The following is a 23,050-nucleotide window of genomic DNA, read 5'->3' as shown; positions in this document are numbered from 1 at the left end:
GTCCGTGGTCTCCGGACTAACCTTGCAGACTTATACCACAACTGTGTGCAACGACACAATGCAGACGTTGTTGTGGTGACAGAGACATGGCTGAACAGTGAGGTGGAGCCCACGTATGGCAGGATGCAGGGCTTCACCCACTGGGTGAGGAGGGACCGACAGGAGCGAACAGGAGGTGGAGTGGCTGTCTGCTTCAAGGAAGGAATGCAGGCCCAGCTACTCGACATAGACACGCCTCCACTGATGGAGATGATGTACTTCCGAGTAACGCTGGCAGACCGCTCAGCCCTCCTACTGTGTGCCCTGTATCGCCCCCCGCGACAAGGGCCTGACTCACTCCTGTACCTGACTGAGACTTTAGACAACCTGATGATGGCACACAGCTGCAGCCACGTGCTGATTGTGGGGGATCTCAATCACCACCTGGAAAGAGACGCCTACGAGAATCTCCTGAGGTGCAGGGTCTGACAGATCATGTCACCTTCCCCACACATGAACGAGGAGGGACATTAGACCCTGTCATCTCAGACTACCAGGAGGACAAGCTTCAGTGTCATCAGCTGGGGCTCGTGGGCAGCTCTGATCATCACGCTGTACTGACACAGCTGGAAGTGGGCGTGGCTCAGGACGAGGCCACCACCCGCACCATCTGGCTGTGGAACAAAGCAGACTGGGCTTCCCTGCGCCGCGACCTGACCCACACCCCATGGGCCACTCTGCTACAGGGAGGAGCAGAGAGTGAAGCACTTGCACTCACCTCTCACCTTCTCGCCCTCCAGAGACGCCACGTCCCACACAGGGAATACACCACCAGACCGACGGATCAGCCATGGTTTGGCTACCGTTGCCGTGTTGCTGCTGAGGCAAAGTATGCTGCCTGGCTCCGCTACAAGAGGAACCCGACTCGGCGCAACAAGGACTTGCATAGGGCTGCATGCAGGAGGATGGTGGTAACCAGCAAGTGGGCCTTAAAAAAGTGGGAGGAAAGCCTGCGCCGGAAACTGTGTGGCACTGGCGTAGGAAACAAAACTTGGTGGTCCCTTGTTAAGGACAAACAGGAACTGGCCACCAAGAATCCATCCCTCCCTCAGCAAGCAGGACGGTACTGTCGCCACCAGCAGTAAGGAGAGGGCACAGTTGCTGGCTTCCTTGTTTGCTGGAAAAATGAAGGTGGGGAATCCACAGCAGCCACCGCCTCAGCTGGTCCAGCAATGTGAGAAGACTGTCACCATGGTGGAGGTGACGCATCAGCAGGTGAAGCGATTATTGCGGGGCTGGACACACAGAAAGCCACCGGCCCTGATGACATCAGCCCGCACCTGCTGAAGCGATGCTCCCAGGAACTGGCTGCCCCTCTCACCCAAGTCTTCACAACTTGTGTACGGGAAAACGTCTGGCCTTCAGTGTGGAAGGAGGCTCGAGTAGTTCCTGCACACAAAAAGCTCCAGGACGGACCCAAAAAACTACAGACCCATATCCCTGTTGTCAGTGGTGGGTAAAGTGTTTGAGAGGGTCGTGGCAGAGGTGGTGTGTAGCCATCTCAAGGACAATGCCCTCCTCTCAGACCAACAGTTTGGGTTCAGACCTGGAAGGTCAACCTCCGACCTAATGATGCTTCTCACCAGGCAGTGGCAGGACGCCCTCGACGACGGCAAGGACACTATAGTGGTTGCTTTGGACATAGCTGGAGCTTTTGATAAAGTATGGCACAACGGATTACTGGAAAAGCTTCGTGCTAAAGGCATCCAGGGTGGCTTGCTACGACTCCTGGGAAATTACCTGCAGGACAGAAGCCTCAAGGTGGTTGTCAACGGGCAAACATCTGAGTCCCTGCCTGTGGAGGCATCAGTGCCACAGGGTTCAATTCTTGGCCCACTCCTGTGGAATATCTACGTGGATGATCTTCTCCAGCTACTGCCAGGAGTCAAGGCCTATGCTGATGACTGCACCCTCTCCTATACCTATCCACGCCAGGACAGTGGGCGGGCTGCTGAGGCCATCAATCAGCAGCTACGAGTGATAGAGGAGGGGTGCTCGCTGGCAAGTGACATTCGCGCCGGAGAAGACACAGGCAATGGTTGTCTCTCGGTCCCCAGCCGCCATGGCAGCAATGGCAGGAAAGTTGTCTTTGGCGCTGCTGCTCTCCCACTCCAAGATGACGTCAAGATACTTGGAGTGGAGGTGGATCGAGGGCTGAGGTTTGACAGCCATGTCAAAACCATTGCCAAGAAAGCCTCTCACAGGATCTCCGCTCTCAGAAGGATCGCCAGTTTCCTCGACAGGAAGGGGAGACTGCTGCTGTACAAGGCACAGGTGCGGCCCCACCTTGAGTACGCAGCTCTCCTGGATGTCCTGTGCCGCCACACACAGAAGGAGACTGGACAGCATCCAACGCCGCGCCATACGGCTAGTAGATGCTGCAATACCACCTCACCCAGAGCCTGAGCGTCCCTTGATTCACTGGAACACCGCAGAGATGTGGCGGCGATCGTAGTGTTCCATAAGGCACAGGTGCAAAGAGTGCCACATCTGGCAGGGCTGCGTCATCCTCTGAGAGTCACCGCACGGAGCACGAGAACGGTGCTCAATGGTGGTGACGCCGTAGAGGTGCCGCGATCCCACGGGTGTCAGCATCAACGCACCTTCGCAGGACGCGTCTCCAGGATGTGGAACTTGTTCACGGCCGCGGTGCCTCACGTCCAGGAGATGAACACACACAGTGTCAAACTGATGGCACATAAGTGGAGACAGACACTGCCAACTCCTCTGACACTCTTTGTGACGTGACACTCAGTGTAGTGCAGTGCGTGAATAGTGCTAGTGAAGTGAAAAGAACAGTGCTCCATCTTGTATATTATCTATTTTTAAGTCTTGTAAATATTGTAGAGAAATAGATTGTAGTACCCTTAGAATAGGTAGCACACGACAGTGCGCCTTTGGGTACATGTTCTTCTGTATAAATTATGTTTAAATAAAAAAAAAAAAAAAAGAGAGAGAGAGAGAGAGAGAGAGAGAGAGTGTGTGTGTGTGTGTGTGTGTGTGTGTGTGTGTGTGTGTGTGTGTGTGTGTGTGTGTGTGTGTATTCCTCTGTCATCTCTCGCTTTTCTCTAGCAGTTCTCTCTTTCATTCTAAAATACTCTCTCTCTCTCTCTCTCTCTCTCTCTCTCTCTCTCTCTCTCTCTCTCTCTCTCTCTCTCTCTCTCTTCTACTTGCATCTTTCTTTAGATTCTCCCTCTCTCCTTCACTCCCTCCGTTCTATCCTTCTTCTCTCCTTTAGTTTCTCCTTTCCACACTTCTCTTTATATTTCTCTCACTTCTCCCACGTGTTTCTCCCTTTCCTCCTTCCTTCCTAGACTTTCCTCCATTCCATCTCCCCTTCCTAAAACTCCTTTATTTCTCCTTCCTTCCTTCCCTACATCTCTTCTTCTCTCCATCTTTCTCCTATCTTCTCTCTCTCTCTCTCTCTCTCTCTCTCTCTCTCTCTCTCTCTCTCTCTCTCTCTCTCTCTCTCATTTTATTTTATTTACATATGTCTAAGTTTTCTTCTTTCCTACATTTTCACACTTTTTTCAGATTTACTTCCGAGCTTTACCTTTCTCTCTCTCTCTCTCTCTCTCTCTCTCTCTCTCTCTCTCTCTCTCTCTCTCTCTCTCTCTCTCTCTCTCTCTTCTTCCTTTCCTTAATCTTATCTCTCCTTTTCATTCTTTCCATTCCTGCAAGTTCCCTATTCTCTCTCCGTGTCTCTTTCCTTCTTTTCTTTCTTTTCCTCTCTCCTTCTTTCCTTCTCTTCCTTTAAATCTCTCATAATACTCTTTCAAATGATCTTCTTTCCTCTTTTTCCTCATTCTCTCTTAAGTCAGCCATTTTTTCCTCTCATTTCCCTCCATGTGTCCTCCCTTGCATCTCTCCCTCACACGAAGAGAGAGAGAGAGAGAGAGAGAGAGAGAGAGAGAGAGAGAGAGAGAGAGAGAGAGAGAGAATTAAGATGGAGGAAGGAAGGGAGGAAGAAGCGTAACAAATCATTAATTTCACGTTTCCTTCTTGTTCTCCTTCGATTATTTCCTTCTTCCCGTGACGATGATGGAGTGACGTTCGTGAGGCTCCCACTACCTGTGCTACCTGTCCTACGCGTCTCCTGAGGGCACCTGTCTTCCCTCATTACCCTTCCCTTCCTTCATTTCCTTCATTAGCTCCCCCTCCTTCACCGTACTTCTTTGCTCTCTACGTACCACCATATCTAGTGTTTGTATCTTATTATTATCTTATTTCTGCTTATTTTCCTTCGTTTATCTTTTATTTCTGTTTATTTCCTTCGTTTTTTTTTTTTTTTTTTCATTTCGTTTTTTTTTTTAAGGGGGAGATATGCGGTTTATTTTCCCTCGTTTTCTTCTTTCTTTTTTCCTCATTTCTTCATTTTTTTCTTCGTTTCTCTCTTTCTCTCTCTGTTTCCTTTCTTCTTTATTCATTTGTGTCGTATTTTCCTTTTCTTATTTCCGTTCATGTGTATTTTTTTCTGTAATTTTCCTTTTTCCTTTTCTATTGCTCATTTCTCATTTTCTTAATTTTATCTTTCCTTTTTCTTTCACTCTTATTCTTACAGCCTTATTTCTTTTCTCTTCATCTGTTTCCTTCTTTCTCTCCTTCGCTTCTTTCATTCCTTCATTTCCTTCAGTGTCCTTCTTTGTGTCCTTCTCTCCTTCCTTTATTACATACGAGTCATTATTTCTTATTTTCATTTATATCCTTCTTCCTCCTTCTCTTCCTTCATTTTTTTCCAGTAATTCATCTTCGTTTGTCTTCTTCCTACAGCAATATTTTTTTTTCATCTGTTTCCTTTTTCTCCTTCGCTTCTTTCATTCCTTCATTTCCTTCATTATCATTATTTCTTATGTTCATTTATATCCTTCTTCCTTTCTTCCTTCATTATTCCTGTCTTCCTATATTTTTTTTCAAAGTAATTCTTCTTCATTTGTCTTCCCTCCTCTCCTTCCTTCATCACGTATATCATATTACTCCTATTCTTCCCTTTCCTTCATACCTTCATTAGTTTCCCTGGTCTTCATTCCTTCCTTCATTACTTGTGATATTTCTTTCATCTTTCATTTTCATTGTTTCTTATTTCTTTTTCATTTTCTTGTTCTCTTCCTATTCTATTCATTTTTTTTTTTTCCTGTCCTTTTCTTATATATTTTCTTCTCATATCAACTTTCATTATTTTTCACAACAAATTTTTCCAGTCTTAATACAATGTTCTTTCTTCCTTCCTTCCCTCCTTTTTTCCTTCCTTCCTTCCTTCTTTCCTTCCTTCCTTTCCTTTAGTTTATATTCATCACTTTCCTTGCATTTTTCATCTTTCACTAACCAAAAAATTGAGTCAGTCTTGTATTATTTTCATCACTTCCCTCCTTGCTTCCTTCAATCCTTCATCCCTTCCTTCCTTCCTTCCAGCATCACAGTAATCCTTCCACACACCATCATCCTTCACTTCTCTACTTCACCATCTCTCTCCATCTCAAAACACGAGAGGGAGCAAAAATCTCTCTCTCTCTCTCTCTCTCTCTCTCTCTCTCTCTCTCTCTCTCTAGCGCTGATTCGATTAAGCGGCGTTTAGAGCGAGTGTCAGTCTCTCGGCGTCAATGGATTGCGCAGCGCAGTTCTGAACCGTATCCCTGCGCGTTTTAAGGATGAAAATGGCTCCTGTCGACAGGTGTACTTTTTTTTCTCTATTTTTCTTCCTTTTTTCGGGGGTTGTGTGTTTTTTTTTTATTCGCTTTTCTTTTCTTTTTTTTTCCTTTTTTTCAGTTTAGGTAAAAAAATATTCAGTATTTTTGTATATTTAGTTGTTTTTTTTTTTAGTGATTATTCTTAAACTGTCCTCATTGTTTTCTTTTTCGTTTTTTATGTATTTTTTTCTTTTTCTTAAATATAATTCAGTTTCCCTCTTTTTTTATCGATTTCTTACAATAATTCAATTTATTCTTCATATTTTAATGTATATATATATATATATATATATATATATATATATATATATATATATATATATATATATATATATATGTTTTTTCCTTTTTATTCCTATGTAATTCACTGTTTGATCTGCTGCAGTCTCTGACGAGACAGCCAGACGTTACCCTACGTGTGTGTGTGTGTGTGTGTGTGTGTGTGTGTGTGTGTGTGTGTGTGTGTGTGTGTGTGTGTGTGTGTGTGTGTGTTTGTGTACGTATTGTACATGTTTCGTCCTTGTATTGCGTTTCGTTTTCTATTCTCTCTCTCTCTCTCTCTCTCTCTCTCTCTCTCTTTTCTCTCATTTTCCGCATGGGGTTTCAGAGAGAGAGAGAGAGAGAGAGAGAGAGAGAGAGAGAGAGAGAGAGAGGAAAGCAAGGGAGAATGGAGGGCCCTTCGTTCCCTCCCTCTTGTTCCATCGCACCGGGAGGCTCCTTCTCTCCCTTCTTCCCTCTCTCTCTCTCTCTCTCTCTCTCTCTCTCTCTCTCTCTCTCTCTCTCTCTCTCTACATACAGGACGGCACACCCCAACATCAACCTCTCCCTTCCATAGTTTCTCTCCCTCCTTTCCCTCTCTATAAATCTTCCTTCTTCTCCCCTCTCATTTTTCTCTCCTCCTCCCTCCTCCTCCTCCTCCTCCTCCTCCTCATTTTCTATTCTTCGCTGACTTTTTTCTCTCAGTCTTCATTTTTGTTGGTTTTTCTTCCCTTCTTTTTGTGAGTGTGTGTTTCACTTTTACACACACACACACACACACACACACACACACACACACACACACACACACACACACACACTTACTTGGTCTGTCCCTTTAACAAAATTCCAGGTATTTTCGTCTTCTTTTATTTTGCTCACCTGTGGAAGAGAAAAATTACTGTTATAGTTGTTGTTGTTGTTGTTATTATTATCATTATTATTATTATTATTTCATTATTATTATTATTATTATATTATTATTATTATTATTATTATTATTATTATTGTTGTTGTTGTCGTTATTACTATTACTGCTATTGTTGTTGCCACTACTACACCACTACCACCACTACCACTACCACCACTACTATTACTCCTGACCACCACTGCAATCACTCCACTCTGCCACTGCCACTGCTACTACTGCCACCACTGCTGCTGCTGCTGCACTGCCACTACTACTACTACTACTACTACCACTGCTACTGCTGCTTCCTGCTGCTGCTTTTATTGATAACTGCTGGTACTGGTGATTTTTCTAATGCTACTACTACTACTACTATTAGCACGATTATTTCTACTACTTCCTTCTACTAATGTCTTTTGCTTCTACTACTGCTGCTACTATTATTGCTCCTCCTCCTCCTCCTCCTCCTCCTCCTCCTCCTCCTCCTCCTCCTCCTCCTACTCTACTACTACTACTACAACTGCTACTACTACTGCCACCACTACTACTACTACTACTACTACTACTACTACTACTACTACTACTACTACTACTACTACTACTACTACTACCAATACAAAAACAGATGTACCCAAAGCTAGTCACAGCAACACCATCCCATCATCACCACCATCATCATCATCATCATCATCATCATCATCATCATCATCATCATCAGAACATGAGAGGCTTAACAAATTAGAGAGGGGTGAACAGAAGGTGAAGAGGGCGAAGAGGAGGGGTTGTGAGAGGTCCGTGAAAGAGAGAGAGAGAGAGAGAGAGAGAGAGAGAGAGAGAGAGAGAGAGAGAGAGAGAGAGAGAGAGAGAGAGAGAGAGAGAGAGAGGAGAAACAGGAAAGGTTGAGAAACAGAGGGATGGGTAGAGAAGAAAGGGAGAGAATTTGAATGCCTAGTTTCAGGTTATGGACGAGAGAGAGAGAGAGAGAGAGAGAGAGAGAGAGAGAGAGAGAGAGAGAGAGAGAGAGAGAGAGAGAGAGAGAGAGAGAGAGAGAGAGTAATTTGAGAAAGGAATACTTAAACAAAACCAACAAAGAGACGACAAAAGAAAGAAGAGAGAGAGAGAGAGAGAGAGAGAGAGAGAGAGAGAGAGAGAGAGAGAGAGAGAGAGAGAAAATACAATACGATCAGGGAATGTATAGATAGAAAGAGAGAAAGAGAGAGAGAGGGAGGGAGAGTAAAATGAAGTGGAGGGGAGAGTTGGGAGGGAAGGGAGGGAAGGAGGGAGATGAGAGACAGATCAGTTCATCGCCAGTGGACTCCTCCCTCCTTCTCTCCTTCCCTCCCTCCTTCTCTTCCTCCCTCCCTCCTTCCTTCCCTCCATCTCTCCCCCCCTTCCCTCTTTGTCTCTCCATCTCGACAGCAAAAGGATCACAACTGGGCTGAACACAAGGCCATCTCTCTCTCTCTCTCTCTCTCTCTCTCTCTCTCTCTCTCTCTCTCTCTCTCTCTCTCTCTCACGCCACTCGACTTCTTCCATATCCCTTTCACTTATTATTCCCCTCCTCCTCCTCCTCCTCTTCCTCCTCCTCCTCCTCCTCCTCCTCCTCCTCCTCCTCCTCATCCTCCTCCTTTCGTCACAGCCACGCCCTCTAATCATATCAACTCCAATTCTATTCTGCATTTTTTCCCATTCCTTCTGTCCCTCTCCTCCTTCCCTGCCCTGCCCTTCCCTTCCCTTCCCTTCCCCCTCCTTCCCTTTTATTCTTTTTGTGATCCTCGTTCTGCTCCACCCTTTCTTCCCACACTCCTTTATCCTCTCTCTCTCTCTCTCTCTCTCTCTCTCTCTCTCTCTCTCTCTCTCTCTCTCTCTCTCTCTCTCTCTCTCTCTCTCTCTCTCTCTCTCTCATTACCTCCCATCTCTTTCTCATCATCCTACATCAACTTACCATCCTCTCCCTTCCATTTCTCCCATTTCAAAACGCCACACCGTCTCTTGCCTCTACCCTTTCCTTCTTCAAACATCCTCACAGTTCCCTTTGCCTTTCCCCTTTCCTCCTGTAGCTCCCCTGCCATTAAGGAGTGATGTAGGGGCGCCTTCCCCTCACGCCAGGGACACGGGTGGCTTCTCCGGGACGACAGCACGCCAGAAATGTATCGAGGGAGTCGTGTATCGTATGAAGGAAGGCGGGATGTGTCGCTATACCTGCCGCGGTTCTAAGCTCCTCGATTTCCTTGGTGCTGTAGTCTTAACCCATTCAATATTGGGACGCATTTTTTACCTTGAGATTTGTGTACGATTAGACCATTTTATTGACGTTAGGAAGGGTCTATGGAGGTCAGAAGATTAATGGCCAGAGTCTTCACTATTTTAATCCTCCACATAAGTACCTGAAGCTGTAGAAAGTCACCAAATATTAAGCAGAATGAATATCGAAACACGTCATGGTACTGAAGGGGTTAGATGGTACTGGCTTTCATCTGGAGTGTTTTTCAAAGAATATGCTGGTGATTGGATTGTTTCTCGAGGCGTTTTTTTTTTTTTTCGTGATATTGTAGAATTATTATCAAACTGTCGTTATATTCATGAACGTATCCTCGGAAAGTACAATACATTTTCGTTTTTTTTTTTTTCTTTTAATGCAGAATTATTGTTAACCTCTTCAGTACCAGGACGTATTTTCATATTTACTCTGGTTTACTATTTAGCGATTTTACACAGCGTCAGAAACTTATGTGGGATTAAAATAGTGAAGTCTCGGAACCATTAATAATCTCCCCTCCATAAATCCTTCCTAATGCAAATCTAATCGTCTAATCACACCCAAAACTTAAGGTAAAAATGCGTCTCAGTATTGAAAGTGTTAAAACTGTCACTACAATCATCAAAATAGCCCTGAAATTCTTTAGTAGCTTGGCAAGAAGTGTTTTACCCCATTAATGTTGCAGCATTACCTTAAACTCTTCACTGAAATCACGAAAACACCCCTAAAAACGCGTAGTAAATTATATAAGGCCAAAAATACGAAACCAACCACCAAAACACTAAAAAATGAAGAGACCTTTCCACCACTAATCTATCACCAAGATGCAGTCACTCGTGTGGAAATTACAAGGATTTACAAGTATTCTTTAATAACCTCAGTGATGGATTAACAAACACTCTTCAACATCAATGGGAAAAAAAACACATGAAAACCACACGAATGATTTTGCCATTTGAAAACATAAGAGAAAACCAAACATTTCTGAAAACGGGCGTAACTTTTTGGCGTTTTTGGCGGGAAGAGCCGCGGGGGTGAGGTGATGATTGTGGCACTAAGGGTGGTCAGCTGAGGTCACGAGAGGGCGAGAGAGGTCAGGAAACAAAGAGAAGAAAGGGGGAAAGAAGTGAGGGTGTGATATTAAGTAAGGAATATAGCATGGAAACAAAGAAAGAGAAAAGGAGAATGAAATGAAGGCATGAAGATAAAGAATAATGAATGCAGGGAACACGTGATATAAATGAGGGTCCATTGGATTTGAGGAAACAAAGAAAGAGAGAGAAAAATGAGAATAAAATCATGTTAAGTAAAAGAAATGAAAAAAAAGTAAAAGAAAAAGCTCAAAACTCCACATTTCTTTTCTCTCTCTCTCTCTCTCTCTCTCTCTCTCTCTCTCTCTCTCTCTCTCTCTCTCTCTCTCTCTCTCTCTCTCTCTCTCATACCTCTTTTCAACATTTCATTCCTCAGACATGTCCTCCTTCCCTCTTCTTTCATGCGTCTTTTCTCTCCCCTCCTCCTCCTCCTCCTCCTCCTCCTCCTCCTCCTCCTCCTCCTCCTCCTCCTCTTCCTCCTCCTCCTCCCACAACACTCCCAGAGGTCCTATTCACCAGCGGCAGCGTCATCAGCTCCTGTGAGAGAACATTTTAATTCATAGTCTCCACCACGACGGAGGGAGAGGAGAGAGAGAGAGAGAGAGAGAGAGAGAGAGAGAGAGAGAGAGAGAGAGAGAGAGAGAGAGAGAGAGAGAGAGAGAGAGAGAAAATGTGGAAAGAAGTGAAGAAAAAGAGGAAGATAAAGATGGATAATGAAAGATAAGAGAGGAATCATCATCCATTCTTCCTTCTCTCTCTCTCTCTCTCTCTCTCTCTCTCTCTCTCTCTCTCTCTCTCTCTCTCTCTCAAGATGTGTGTATATTCAGCAGAAGATTTAAATTACATAAAAAAATATATATATAAAGGAGGAAGAGAAAAGGCCTCCTCTTCTTCCTCTTCCTCTTCATCCACCTCTTCTTTCTCACACTCCTCTTCCAGTCCTTGCTTCTTCTCTTCGTGTTCCTTCTCCTTCTCCTTTTATCCTTGCTCGTCTTCCATCTCCTCCTTGTCTTGTTCTTTCGTCTCCTGTTTCTTCTCTCTTTGCTTCCTCATTCCTCCTCTTTTATGTTTTATCTTCTTCTGTTTCATCTTTTTTTATTTCTTCTGGCCGTGTGTGTGTGTGTGTGTGTGTGTGTGTGTGTGTGTGTGTGTGTGTGTGTGTGTGTGTGTGTGTGTGTGTGTGTGTGTGTGTGTGTGTGTGTGTGTGTGTGTGTGTGTGTGTGTGAGAGAGAGAGAGAGAGAGAGAGAGAGAGAGAGAGAGAGAGAGAGAGAGAGTGCTCTCTCTCTCTCTCTCTCTCTCTCTCTCTCTCTCTCTCTCTCTCTCTCTCTCTCTCTCTCTCTCTCTCTCTGCTGGATAGTCCTGTTCTTTTATTCATTCTTCTCATTGTATCTTAAATTCTTCACATTGGATTTTTTTTTCATATTCTCTCTCTTCCTTCATTCGAATTTTTCCCTCTCCCTTGTCGCTTTCTCCTTCACTCTTGCTTCCTTTATTTTTTTTACTTTTCTTCATCTCCTCCTCCTCCTCCTCCTCCTCCTCCTCCTCCTCCTCCTCCTCCTCCTCCTCCTCCTCCTCTTCACCCCCTCCTTGCCAGCAAGGCCCAGTCTGGCCTCTCTCCGGGATCAAGAATACTTCCAATTCTTTCCGTTAGTTAAACTTGGGAACTCTGCCGCCCCGCCTCGCACATCACCGTGTTAGTTTTAATGGTCCTCTTCAGCTGAGAGGACGGGGAAGGGCTGTGTGGGGAAAGGAGGGAGGAGAGGGGAGGGTGGAGGATGGCAGCAGCGTGGGGGGGAGGGACAAAGCTGGAGAAGTTGGGCTGTGGGAGAGAATACGAGGATGAGAAAGAAGACGTACAAGAAGCGTGTGATGTTTTGCTTGTCAGCGAGTGTGGGCCTTTTGAGGATATGAGTGTATGAGTTTGTGAGTGTGTGAGTGTGTGAAGTGCCGCGGCGCTAACCAGGTGTTTCTCTTCCCCAGGATGGGCCGGCGAGGCGGCGCCAGGGTCTCCTTACGGTGAGTGTCGCCCAGAGCCGCCATGGCACCAGCGGCTCACCCTGTGGCTGTCCGGGCCGTCCGCCTCTACCTCCTACTGAGCGGACTGCATCTCGTCCTCGGCGGCTCGCTGCTGCCGGAGGCGGGCGGGGGCCTCCGTCCCCCGCAGGAGAAATCTGAGGCGGTGTCATGGGACCAGAACGCCGGCTCGGTAGCCATCAACGTGACGCGGGCGGTGGTGGCGCAGTTCACGCCGGCCAACACCAGCCACCGCCTCACCCACCTGGCCCTTGACCCCGACACGGATGACGTTTACCTGGGAGCCGTGAACCGCCTGTATCAGCTGGACGGCGGTTCCTTCCTACCCGTGCACCAGGTGGTAACAGGGCCACGCCTCGACTCCCCAGAGTGCCATGCCGCCAGCTGCGACGACCACATCTACCAGGTGCCCACCGACAACTACAACAAGCTGCTAGTCGTGGCACCCTCCGTCAGTGCCGTCATCGCTTGCGGCTCGGTGTCGCAGGGCGCGTGCGACACGTACCGCCTGGGCAACCTGTCGGTGCACGAGGACTACATTCCACGGTCAGTCGCTGCCAACCACCCTGACGCCTCCACCTTTGCCTTCGTGGGGCCCGAGCGCTACAGTCCCTGGGGGAGATCTTCCGCCCTGTACGTGGGCACCACCTTCACCACGGTAGGCGACTACCGCCACGACGTGCCCGCCATCTCCACCAGGAACCTTTACGACCTGGACTACGCCGAATACTCCTTCTCCAAACAGTCTCTGCTGCGCATCGATGTCAAGGTGCGGGACCACTTCTTGGTGCAGTACGTGTACGGCTTCACGGACAACAACTACGTGTACTTCGTGACGGTGCAGAAGAAGTCACACTTGCCAGGGCAGGAGGAGCTTGGCTACATCAGCCGTATCTCGCGCTCCTGCATCACCGACGCCAACTATGACTCGTACACGGAGATCACGCTGGAGTGTGTGGGCGGCGACGGCGTCAACTATAACCTGGTGCAGGATGCCAAGCTGGTGGTGGCCGGTAGCGATTTGGCTGCCAGCGTGGGCGTAGCCGAGGGAGGCCACGTATTAGTGGCGGCCTTCGCTCCCTCTGAGGGCCACACAGCACGCCCCGAGACCGCCTCCGCCGTGTGCGTGTACTCCGTCCACGACATCGAGGCAAAGTTCAACGAGAACATCCACATGTGCTTCAACGGGTCCATGCAGTACCGCAGCATGGAGTACATCTCGGGCACCATCCTCAACGGCAAGTGTCCCCAACAGGGCGCCATGGGCAACATTCTCTCCTTCTGCGAGGTGGGCCTCAAAATATCCGGCCCCGCGCCTATGGTGGGCCGTGCTGCGCTACGGCTGCCGCGAGTGTTAGTGACCGGCGTGCAGGGAACTGCCACCGCCGCCCACACCGTAGCCTTCCTCGGCACCAGCGTCGGCACACTGAAGAAGGTAAGTTGAGCCTACATATGCCCTGCCCTGTAACACTGCCCCTCACGTCCTCCCACCAGCAACACACTGCCCCTCACGTCCTTCCACCAGCAACACACTGCCCCTCACGTCCTCCCACCAGCAACACACTGCCCCTCACGTCCTCCCACCAGCAACACACTGCCTCTCACGTCCTCCCACCAGCAACACACTGCCCCTCACGTCCTCCCACCAGCAACACACTGCCCCTCACGTCCTCCCACCAGCAACACACTGCCTCTCACGTCCTCCCACCAGCAACACACTGCCTCTCACGTCCTCCCACCAGCAACACACTGCCCCTCACTCCTCCACCACCAGCAACACACTGCCCCTCACGTCCTCCCACCAGCAACACACTGCCCCTCACGTCCTCCCACCAGCAACACACTGCCTCTCACGTCCTCCCACCAGCAACACACTACCCCTCACGTCCTCCCACCAGCAACACACTGCCCCTCACGTCCTCCCACCAGCAACACACTGCCCCTCACGTCCTCCCACCAGCAACACACTGCCTCTCACGTCCTCCCACCAGCAACACACTGCCCCTCACGTCCTCCCACCAGCAACACACTGCCTCTCACGTCCTCCCACCAGCAACACACTGCCCCCCACGTCCTCCCACCAGCAACACACTGCCTCTCACGTCCTCTCACCAGCAACACACTGCCCCTCACGTCCTCCCACCAGCAACACACTGCCTCTCACGTCCTCCCACCAGCAACACACTGCCTCTCACGTCCTCCCACCAGCAACACACTGCCCCTCACGTCCTCCCACCAGCAACACACTGCCTCTCACGTCCTCCCACCAGCAACACACTGCCCCTCACGTCCTCCCACCAGCAACACACTGCCCCTCACGTCCTCCCACCAGCAACACACTGCCTCTCACGTCCTCCCACCAGCAACACACTGCCCCTCACTCCTCCACCACCAGCAACACACTGCCCATCATAACCCCACCACCCGAAACACACTGCCCCTCACGCTCTCCCACCCGCAACACTGCCCATCACGCCCCCACCACACGCAAAACTACCCCTCACGCCTTCGTCCAGCATACGGGCGCGCTGGAGTAACAAACCAATGGAGGGCAGAGAGGACACGACACGAGGCTTTAGGTTTAGATGTAGTTTATCCTTCCTTCACACCTCCCCCCACACCAGCCCTGACCCAGCAGGCGGCGGCAGCTGAAGGCCAGTGCACATTCATTAGTCCTCGTCTCCGTCAGCGCCTTCTGTGGGTCTTTTCTGGGTCTCGGTTTTGCTCATGAATCAGCAGCGCGTTGATCACTATCGGCCCACAATTAGCAGCCGGCGACGCCCCAAAAGTGGCGGTCCGACCTGGCCTGAGATTACCATACTGGCCGCCCTGAATATTAATGGAGAGAGAGAGAGAGAGAGAGAGAGAGAGAGAGAGAGAGAGAGAGAGAGAGAGAGAGAGAGAGAGAGAGAGAGAGAGAGAGAGAGAGAGAGAGAAGACAGACAGACAGACTCTCAAACAGATGGTAGAAAAGAATTATATAATAAGGCGACAAGACAAGAGGTGTGTGTGTGTGTGTGTGTGTGTGTGTGTGTGTGTGTGTGTGTGTGTGTGTGTGTGTGTGTGTGTGTGTGTGTGTGTGTGTGTGCGTACTCTTTCACTTGTTGAAGCAGATTGTTTTTATAAGTATGTGAGCAAGAAAGAGAAAGGGAAGAACGTGAACGAACACACACACACACACACACACACACACACACACACACACACACACACACACACGTTTAAGTAGATACACACATGCACTCCAGAAATTTACATATGCGCACAAAAAGTAAGATGTTCACAGCAGCTCTCTCGCGCGATGCGCTGAGCTTAATCCTGCAGAACTGGGATGTAAAAAAAAAAAAAAAAAATTAGCAGTAAATATACATAGTTATACATACAAAACACACACAAAAAAAAGGAAAAAAAAGAATGTGGCTGCATTAATTTCTTGACTGCATATATGAATATCACAAATACTCTCTCTCTCTCTCTCTCTCTCTCTCTCTCTCTCTCTCTCTCTGGAAAACAAAAGAAAAAGAGAGTAAAAGAGAGAGAGAGAGAGAGAGAGAGAGAGAGAGAGAGAGAGAGAGAGAGAGAGAGAGAGAGAGAGAGAGAGAGAGAGAGAGAGAGAGAGAGAGAGAGAGAGAGAGAGAGAGAGAGAGAGAGAACGGAACTTAGCAACGTTTACTAAAACCTCAAGAAAAGAAAACGGTTTGCAGCAATATTGTTCCTGCGAGGGAAGTTTGGATTTAAAGAAACACAAGCTGGAAGAGAATTAACTTTTTTTTCATTCTAATCACTTCAACTTAACCCAACTCACAATCATTAAGAGCAACAGTATTTCTTCTTTTTATTTTCTCTCATTCTAATTATCTGTATTAATGTTTTGCTAAGTACTTTTAATGCTCTTATATAATTTAAGACTACATTTTATACGCTTTCATTTTATTTGTTATTTTTTTTAGACATCAGAATTAAAATGAGGTACTGCTTTGCTTTAGTCAGCGTGAAAGTGTGTGTGTGTGTGTGTGTGTGTGTGTGTGTGTGTGTGTGTGTGTGTGTGTGTGTGTGTGTGTGTGTGTGTGTGTGTGTGTGTGTGTGTGTAATTTAACCTTTCCTCACGTTCCAAATCAACAAAATTAAAACGAAGCACTCATGATTATCTAGTAGCGACAACATCAGCATCATTTTAAGAACGTATGTGTGTGTGTGTGTGTGTGTGTGTGTGTGTGTGTGTGTGTGTGTGTGTGTGTGTGTGTGTGTGTGTGTGTGTGTGTGTGTGTGTGTGTGTGTGTGTGCGTCAGTGCGTGAGTGCGTGCCGGTGTAAGTGCGTACGTAAGTGTCGGATCTCATCACAACACTCATAGCACCTTCACTCAGCAGCTGACCTAGTGCTGACTGACCTTTTGACCTTCCTCGCTCCTGTCTGCTCCTCGCATCTCATCACCTCTCTGGGTGGCCGCGGCTGAAGAACAGGGCAGCAAAACAACAGGGAGGAGTCCAAGGGTTACTCATCAGCCTGTGTTTTTCAGTCATTCTCTTGTCCTTCATCTCTCACCCCATCTCTGTCCCTATCCTCGTCCCTCCCCCTCTGTTGTTGTTGTTGTTGTTACTGTTGTTGTTTGTCTGTTTTCGTCTATCTTCATCGTTTTGTTTATTTATTTATAATTTTTTGTTCCTGTTTTTTTCTTTTTCTTCTTTTTTTTCTATGGTTCTTGTTATTTGTTTCCTACACGCCTTCTCTTCTTTCTCCTCCTCTTCCTCTTCATGCTTATTTTTTTCGTGTTCCTTCTCCTACTCCTTTTCTTTTTTTTCTTCTTCTCTCTTCTCTTCTTGTTCATCCTCATCTTAATTCTCCTCCTTCTCTTTCTGTTTTGTTTTCATTTCTTCATCATCATGGTCTTCCTTATCACTATCCTCCTCTTGCTCATCCTCCTCCTCCTCTTCCTCCTCCTTGTTCCTTTGTTGCCAGCTTCACACTCTCCTCTCTGCCCCACAAGCATATGAATAACTGACTCCCTCTCTCTCTCCCTCTCCCTCTCCCTCTCCCTCTTCCCGTCACCACCACCACCACCACCACCATTTCAAACATACAAGAGGAAATCTTTTTAGTAAGGCGTCTAAATTGAAAGGTTTCCTGATAATTTTTTTTTTCTATTTCTTTTTATTGTTCTATTTTTTGGCGTTATTCTTTTTCCTCTTTTTCTATTTTTTTGTGTGTATTTCATTCTCCGTGTCGCGTGTTTCTTCCTCCTTTCAACTATATACACATTGAACACTAGAAATTCTCTCTCTCTCTCTCTCTCTCTCTCTCTCTCTCTCTCTCTCTCTCTCTCTCTCTCTCTCTCTGGCGTTATTGGGTTTTCTCCATTTTTTCCTCTCTCAATTATTTTCTCTCACTGACAATCTTCCATCCAGACTAATTATTTTATCTTTTCTTTATCCCTACACTCTCTCCCTCTCTTTCCCTCCTCTCCCTCCCTCTCTCCCCTCTGTGCTGATCCCCGCGCCTCCTCCTCTCTCTCCTCCACCCGTACTCCCATCAGGGATCTCAAATAGCAATTAGAGAGAGAGAGAGAGAGAGAGAGAGAGAGAGAGAGAGAGAGAGAGAGAGAGAGAGAGAGAGAGAGAGAGAGAGAGAGAGAGAGAGAGAGAGAGAGAGAGAGAGAGAGAGAGAGAGAGAGAGAGAGTGAGTGAGGGAGGAGGAGGAGGAGGAGGAGGAGGGAGGAGTGTGTGTGTGTGTGTGTGTGTGTGTGTGTGTGTGTGTGTGTGTGTGTGTGTGTGTGTGTGTGTGTTACTTTCGTTCTTTTCTGAATCCACACACACACACACACACACACACACACACACACACACACACAAACAAGCAAACAAACAGGACATATACACCAACCAACAAACAGGCAGATACACAAACAGACAAAAAGACAGAGACAGACAAACAGACAGACAGACAGACAGACAGACAGACAGACAGACAGACAGACAAACAGACAGACAGACCCTCATCTCCATTATTATTCAACATTTCAGTGTCCCGAAGCTAAAACTGACTTTCCATTCACGCGTCACACTATTATGACCTCTATGGGGGGTTCTGGGGACGGGGATTGGGAGAGGGAGTTAAGGGGCGCGTCTCCCCAAACACTCCCTTTGTAAACGTGGTGATACTGACAGCGGGGATTGACAGCTCCCCTCTATATTTGACAGCAGTGGTGGCGGCGGCGGCGGAGGTAGTGGTGGTGGTGGTGGTGATGATGAGAGAAACAATGGATAGGCTACGGATGGTGATGTGTGCGGTTGTTGGTGGTGATGATGATGATGATGGTGATGGTGATGATGATAGTAAGATATTGGTTAAAAGTGAACTAAGGGAGTATCAGGCTATACAGAAATGTACTTAAAGATAGATGAGTGTGAACTAGATTATTAATGATGAGAGAGAGAGAGAGAGAGAGAGAGAGAGAGAGAGAGAGAGAGAGAGAGAGAGAGAGAACTCAAGTGAACATCCAAAAGGTATCAAAAGCATCAAATATTCTATCAGTCCCGAGAGAAAACGAGACACCACATACCAAGGCAATTCGATGCAGAGAGAAAAAAAGACTTGCCATAGCTAGAATTTGTACTGAAATAAAAAAAAAAAGATTGTCAGAGGGAATTCATTAGTGCTGCTAGACTGATAACACCTGAATTGACCTATGGAGACTACAATTCAAGCACGCCTTTTTTTTCTAATATTCATTTTTTCCCTTGGTAGTTCTCCCTCTTATATAAAAAAGAAAATGCTCAGGTGACACATAATGAGGAATGGGAAAAATATCTTACAGGTGTGTGGATAGATGAGTGGATGGGTGGTCAATGGGTGGGCAGGTGGATGAGAGACTGATTGCGTGGTGGATGTGTTGGCGGGTAAGTGGTAGGTAAATAAGGGCGCATTAGTGGATAAGTGGATGAATGAGTAGATCCATGGAAGTCAGTCGTTTGGGTGGATGGGTAATAGTTGAGTGGTTGAGTGTATAGGTGGATGAGGCTGAGTAAGTGGATGAATGGGGTTGAACATTAGTGCGTGTGGATGTATATGCTGTCTGGTGGTGGTGGTGGTGGTAGTGGTGGTATTGGTGATGATGGTGGTGATGGTGGTGGTGTGGTGATGATGGTGGTGGTGGTTGTGTTGATGATGGTGGTAGTGGTGGTGATAGTGCTGGTAGTGGTGATGATGGTGATGATGGTGGTGGCAGTTGTGGTAGTGGTGGTGGCGGTGGTGGTGGTGAGGGAGAGAGAGGCGGTGCAAAAAAGAAATGCAATGATGAAATAGTTGACAACTTTCACATTCCACAATATGAGAGCGCCAAAAGTTTTTATACAAGATTTTCCTTTAATTCACGAGCCGCTCCTTTTTTTTTCACGAACATCCACGGGGAAAAAATAGCAAAAAAACTACATTCCATCCACTTTTTTCTATCGTTATGTTTTTTTTTTGTTATTTTTTTTCGTCCTTCAAGAATCAGTCCACTTAGATTTTACAGCATTTTCTTTACAGAGGATCAAAGTACACACACACACACACACACACACACACACACACACACACACACACACACACACACAGCGCCAAGTTCGAATCCTTTGAGGACACTCGATCGTGAAACACCATAAAGAACTTAATAAACTTTCCATTCATTCTGTCTCTTTTTTTTCTCGTGTCAGAATATTGAGAAAAAAAAATGAAAAGTTGAACGGAGGAAGCATTTGAGGGTGAGGAAGTGTTTTTGAGATTCTATTTTCATCCTTCACTTTTCATATTACTTTTCCTGTTACGTTTGTATTACAGCGGGTTATGTGGAAAAAAAAAATCACTATATATTCTTTTTTTTTCGCATCACAGGAAAAATATTTATTCATTCGTTATACTGAAATTATTTTGTTAGCTTCTATGTAATTATCATTTTTTATATTCGTATACGTATATATATATATATATTTTTTTTTACTCAGCTCGTGGACACAAAAAGGAAAAAGGAAATATATTGAAGGAAAAAATGTATTTGATGTGGTTTTAACATTTTTCTAGTATTATTGTTATTTATTATTATTGCTCTAGCTTACACTCATTTTACTTTAATCTCTTCTATTCATTTTTCTTTCTTTTAATCCCCTCCGTTTTTTCATTAACCACTCCCTCTCCACCCCTCTCCCTCTCTCTCTCTCTCTCTCTCTCTCTCTCTCATTCCTACTCCTCTCATTCACACTAACTTCCTTACTCTCTACCCCTTACCTGCACACCAACACTCACCCTTCGTTCTCTCACTGCAACACTCCGTCACACACTCCTCATCTTCCTTTCCCTAACTCTCTCCCCGGCTCACCTACTCAGTCTCAGGTTCACTCGTTAGCGCCGTCACTGAAACGCTCCCTCTCCTTATGTTAGACGAATGCTTGGGGCTGGCGGGGTTGGTAGGGAGGGAAGTCTTTGTAGCTTTGTTCCTTTGTATATAATATGTAGAGAGACTCCGGGAAAGCTCGCGACACCGTATCTAGAATGAGTCTGCTCTCCAAACTACCATTAAGTCACTTCGGCCCGTGTTCTGAAATGCTTTGCTCTTTCAACTGTATTTTTAGAGCACATGGAAATGACTAGTCGGTTTTTTTTAACGCCTTAATTACCATGACGCTTTTTCTTCTTCAGTTACTATTTGGTGATTTTATACAGCTTCAAAAATTGAATTGAAATAGTGAAGATTCTGGTCATTAATCTTCTGATCCCCATAGACTCTTCATAATGTCAATAAGATAGTCTAATCCCACACAAATCTCACGGTAAAAAAGTGTCCCAGTATTGAAGGGGTTATGATTGTTTCTCTTGTTGATAATGTGGATGTTTTGTTAAAGTGTTACTAGAACCTTGATGGAACCTTTGACAAACTAACGTAGCTCAGTCAGTCCTCTTTGAAAACAAGTCGAGATGCGGCGCAGTGTTTCAGAATATAACTAACGCTTTACCATGTGAGAAAACTGCGTACATGAATGCTTAACCCGATTCATTCTTCTATTTTTCACTCACTCACTCACTCTCACTTGCTCACTAACTCACTCACTTACTCACTCACTCACTCACTGAAAAGACCCTCCCACAGACCTTCCAATCTTCCTTTTCCTGACACCTCATCTCACTCACACTCACTCACTCACTCACTCAGTCATCGTGTTTGATCCTGGAATGGCCAAGGTGCCCCAACGAGCCGCTGGAATTACGGAATATGCAAATACTGGGGCCTAGAGAGAGAGAGAGAGAGAGAGAGAGAGAGAGAGAGAGAGAGAGAGAGAGAGAGAGAGAGAGAGAGAGAGAGAGAGAGAGAGAGAGAGAGAGAGAGAATGAGTTACTACAGAATACGCCACACTGTTCTATATCATATCCTCTATTTGACTAATTCTTAATGTATTTCTTCTTAGTTAACATAATAAATTAAATCTACACAGGAATTACTGCACACATTTACGTTCACTAGTCTGGTCTTCCTTGCTTTACTTTACTTACTGCATTCAATCATGAAATAAGCTACAAATGGCATCCGGACTAAGAGTTAACAAACGCCGTGGTAGTGAAAGGGTTAAGGCACCAATCTGATTAACGTCCGTGAGAATCCGTGCCGATCCGTGACTCGCGCAAAAACTCTCTCTTTTCGTCTGTTTTCATCTTTTTTTTCATTCAGTTGCTTGTTCATTTATTAATTCATTTGTTTATCCCTTTTATCAATTAATTCATATATAATTCTGATCGCATATAGACTGCTTTGTTACTTAGTGACCTTTTATTCAATTGCTTGGTCATTTATTTATTTATTTGTTTATCCCTTTTATCAATTAGTTTATATATAATTTTAATCATATACAGACTTATTTATTACTTAGTTATTAGATTTCTCTTTGTTTTGCTTCTTAACGGAAAAGTATATAAAGCAAAATTGAATTAACACAACAAGAATACCCGCTTATTGTCTCTTTATAATGAGGAAAAAGAAAAGGACACTAAAGAAGAGCCTAAGGAGGTCCGCAGGTGCCTTCCATGTTCTTTTTATCGTCACTGTTGAACAATAATCTCGTGCTCCACCGCTACACAAACCTCGCAATTCTTTCCACTCTACCTTCATTTATTCATTCCATCAGTCAGCCTGTCAATCAAGTAGCGAGGAAGGATTAAGTAAAGCGTGCCTCGTTGTCTTCAATAAATAACAATTGATACTTACTTAGCACTCTATGAAATACTGCACACACACACACACACACACAAAGGGATTCATTACTCAAGCTCTCCTTTTGCCATCATACACATCTTTCTATCACTCCCTGCACTTCCACCACATCATTTGGTGAGAACAGGGAAGCCACAACAGTCAAAGGGGTTAATTACTCTTGCAATATCTTTCCCGAGGCGTCAACTCAAGCGACTGATACTTTTCAAACCTTTAGGAACCTCAAAAGGACGGTTTTCAAAGGCCACAGTGATAATTAGTCGGGTTCTAATGGATGTTGCCTCACTGATGACCCAAGTGTTTGCTAATCTATCACTGAAATCATGAAAACATCCTTGGAAATCGTAATGACTTCCTCTAAACCCAATGAATAGAGGGAGGCAGGTATTAAGCGAGAGAGTCAAGTGTTCATTAGCTTTCGTACCAATAACGCGGAATCTTGCCTAGCCAACACCATGAAAGTAAATAAATGGATAAAAAAAAAAAAAAACACCCACGGAAAAGACCTACGTACTAACAGAGACAATTCGTAAGTAGC

The 23,050-nt window shown here is 45.8% G+C and overlaps 1 protein-coding gene across 2 annotated transcripts in view; it reads left to right on the top strand.

The window, feature by feature from the left end:
• The window catches only part of LOC123506385 (plexin-B-like), a 343,016-nt gene that overhangs the window by 227,140 nt on the left and 92,826 nt on the right, over positions 1–23,050 (top strand). For both annotated transcript variants that reach the window (XM_045258472.1, XM_045258471.1), the window contains exon 2: positions 12,224–13,712. In XM_045258472.1, coding sequence (XP_045114407.1) covers positions 12,282–13,712 — 1,431 coding nt within the window. In that variant the 5' untranslated portion in view covers positions 12,224–12,281. The remainder of the gene's footprint in view (positions 1–12,223; positions 13,713–23,050) is intronic.

This window comes from Portunus trituberculatus, chromosome 19 (assembly GCF_017591435.1).
Source record: "Portunus trituberculatus isolate SZX2019 chromosome 19, ASM1759143v1, whole genome shotgun sequence".
NCBI classification, from domain to species: Eukaryota; Metazoa; Arthropoda; class Malacostraca; order Decapoda; family Portunidae; genus Portunus; species Portunus trituberculatus.
Note: the sequence above shows the minus strand (reverse complement) of the source record. Positions and strands in the feature narration are given on the sequence as shown.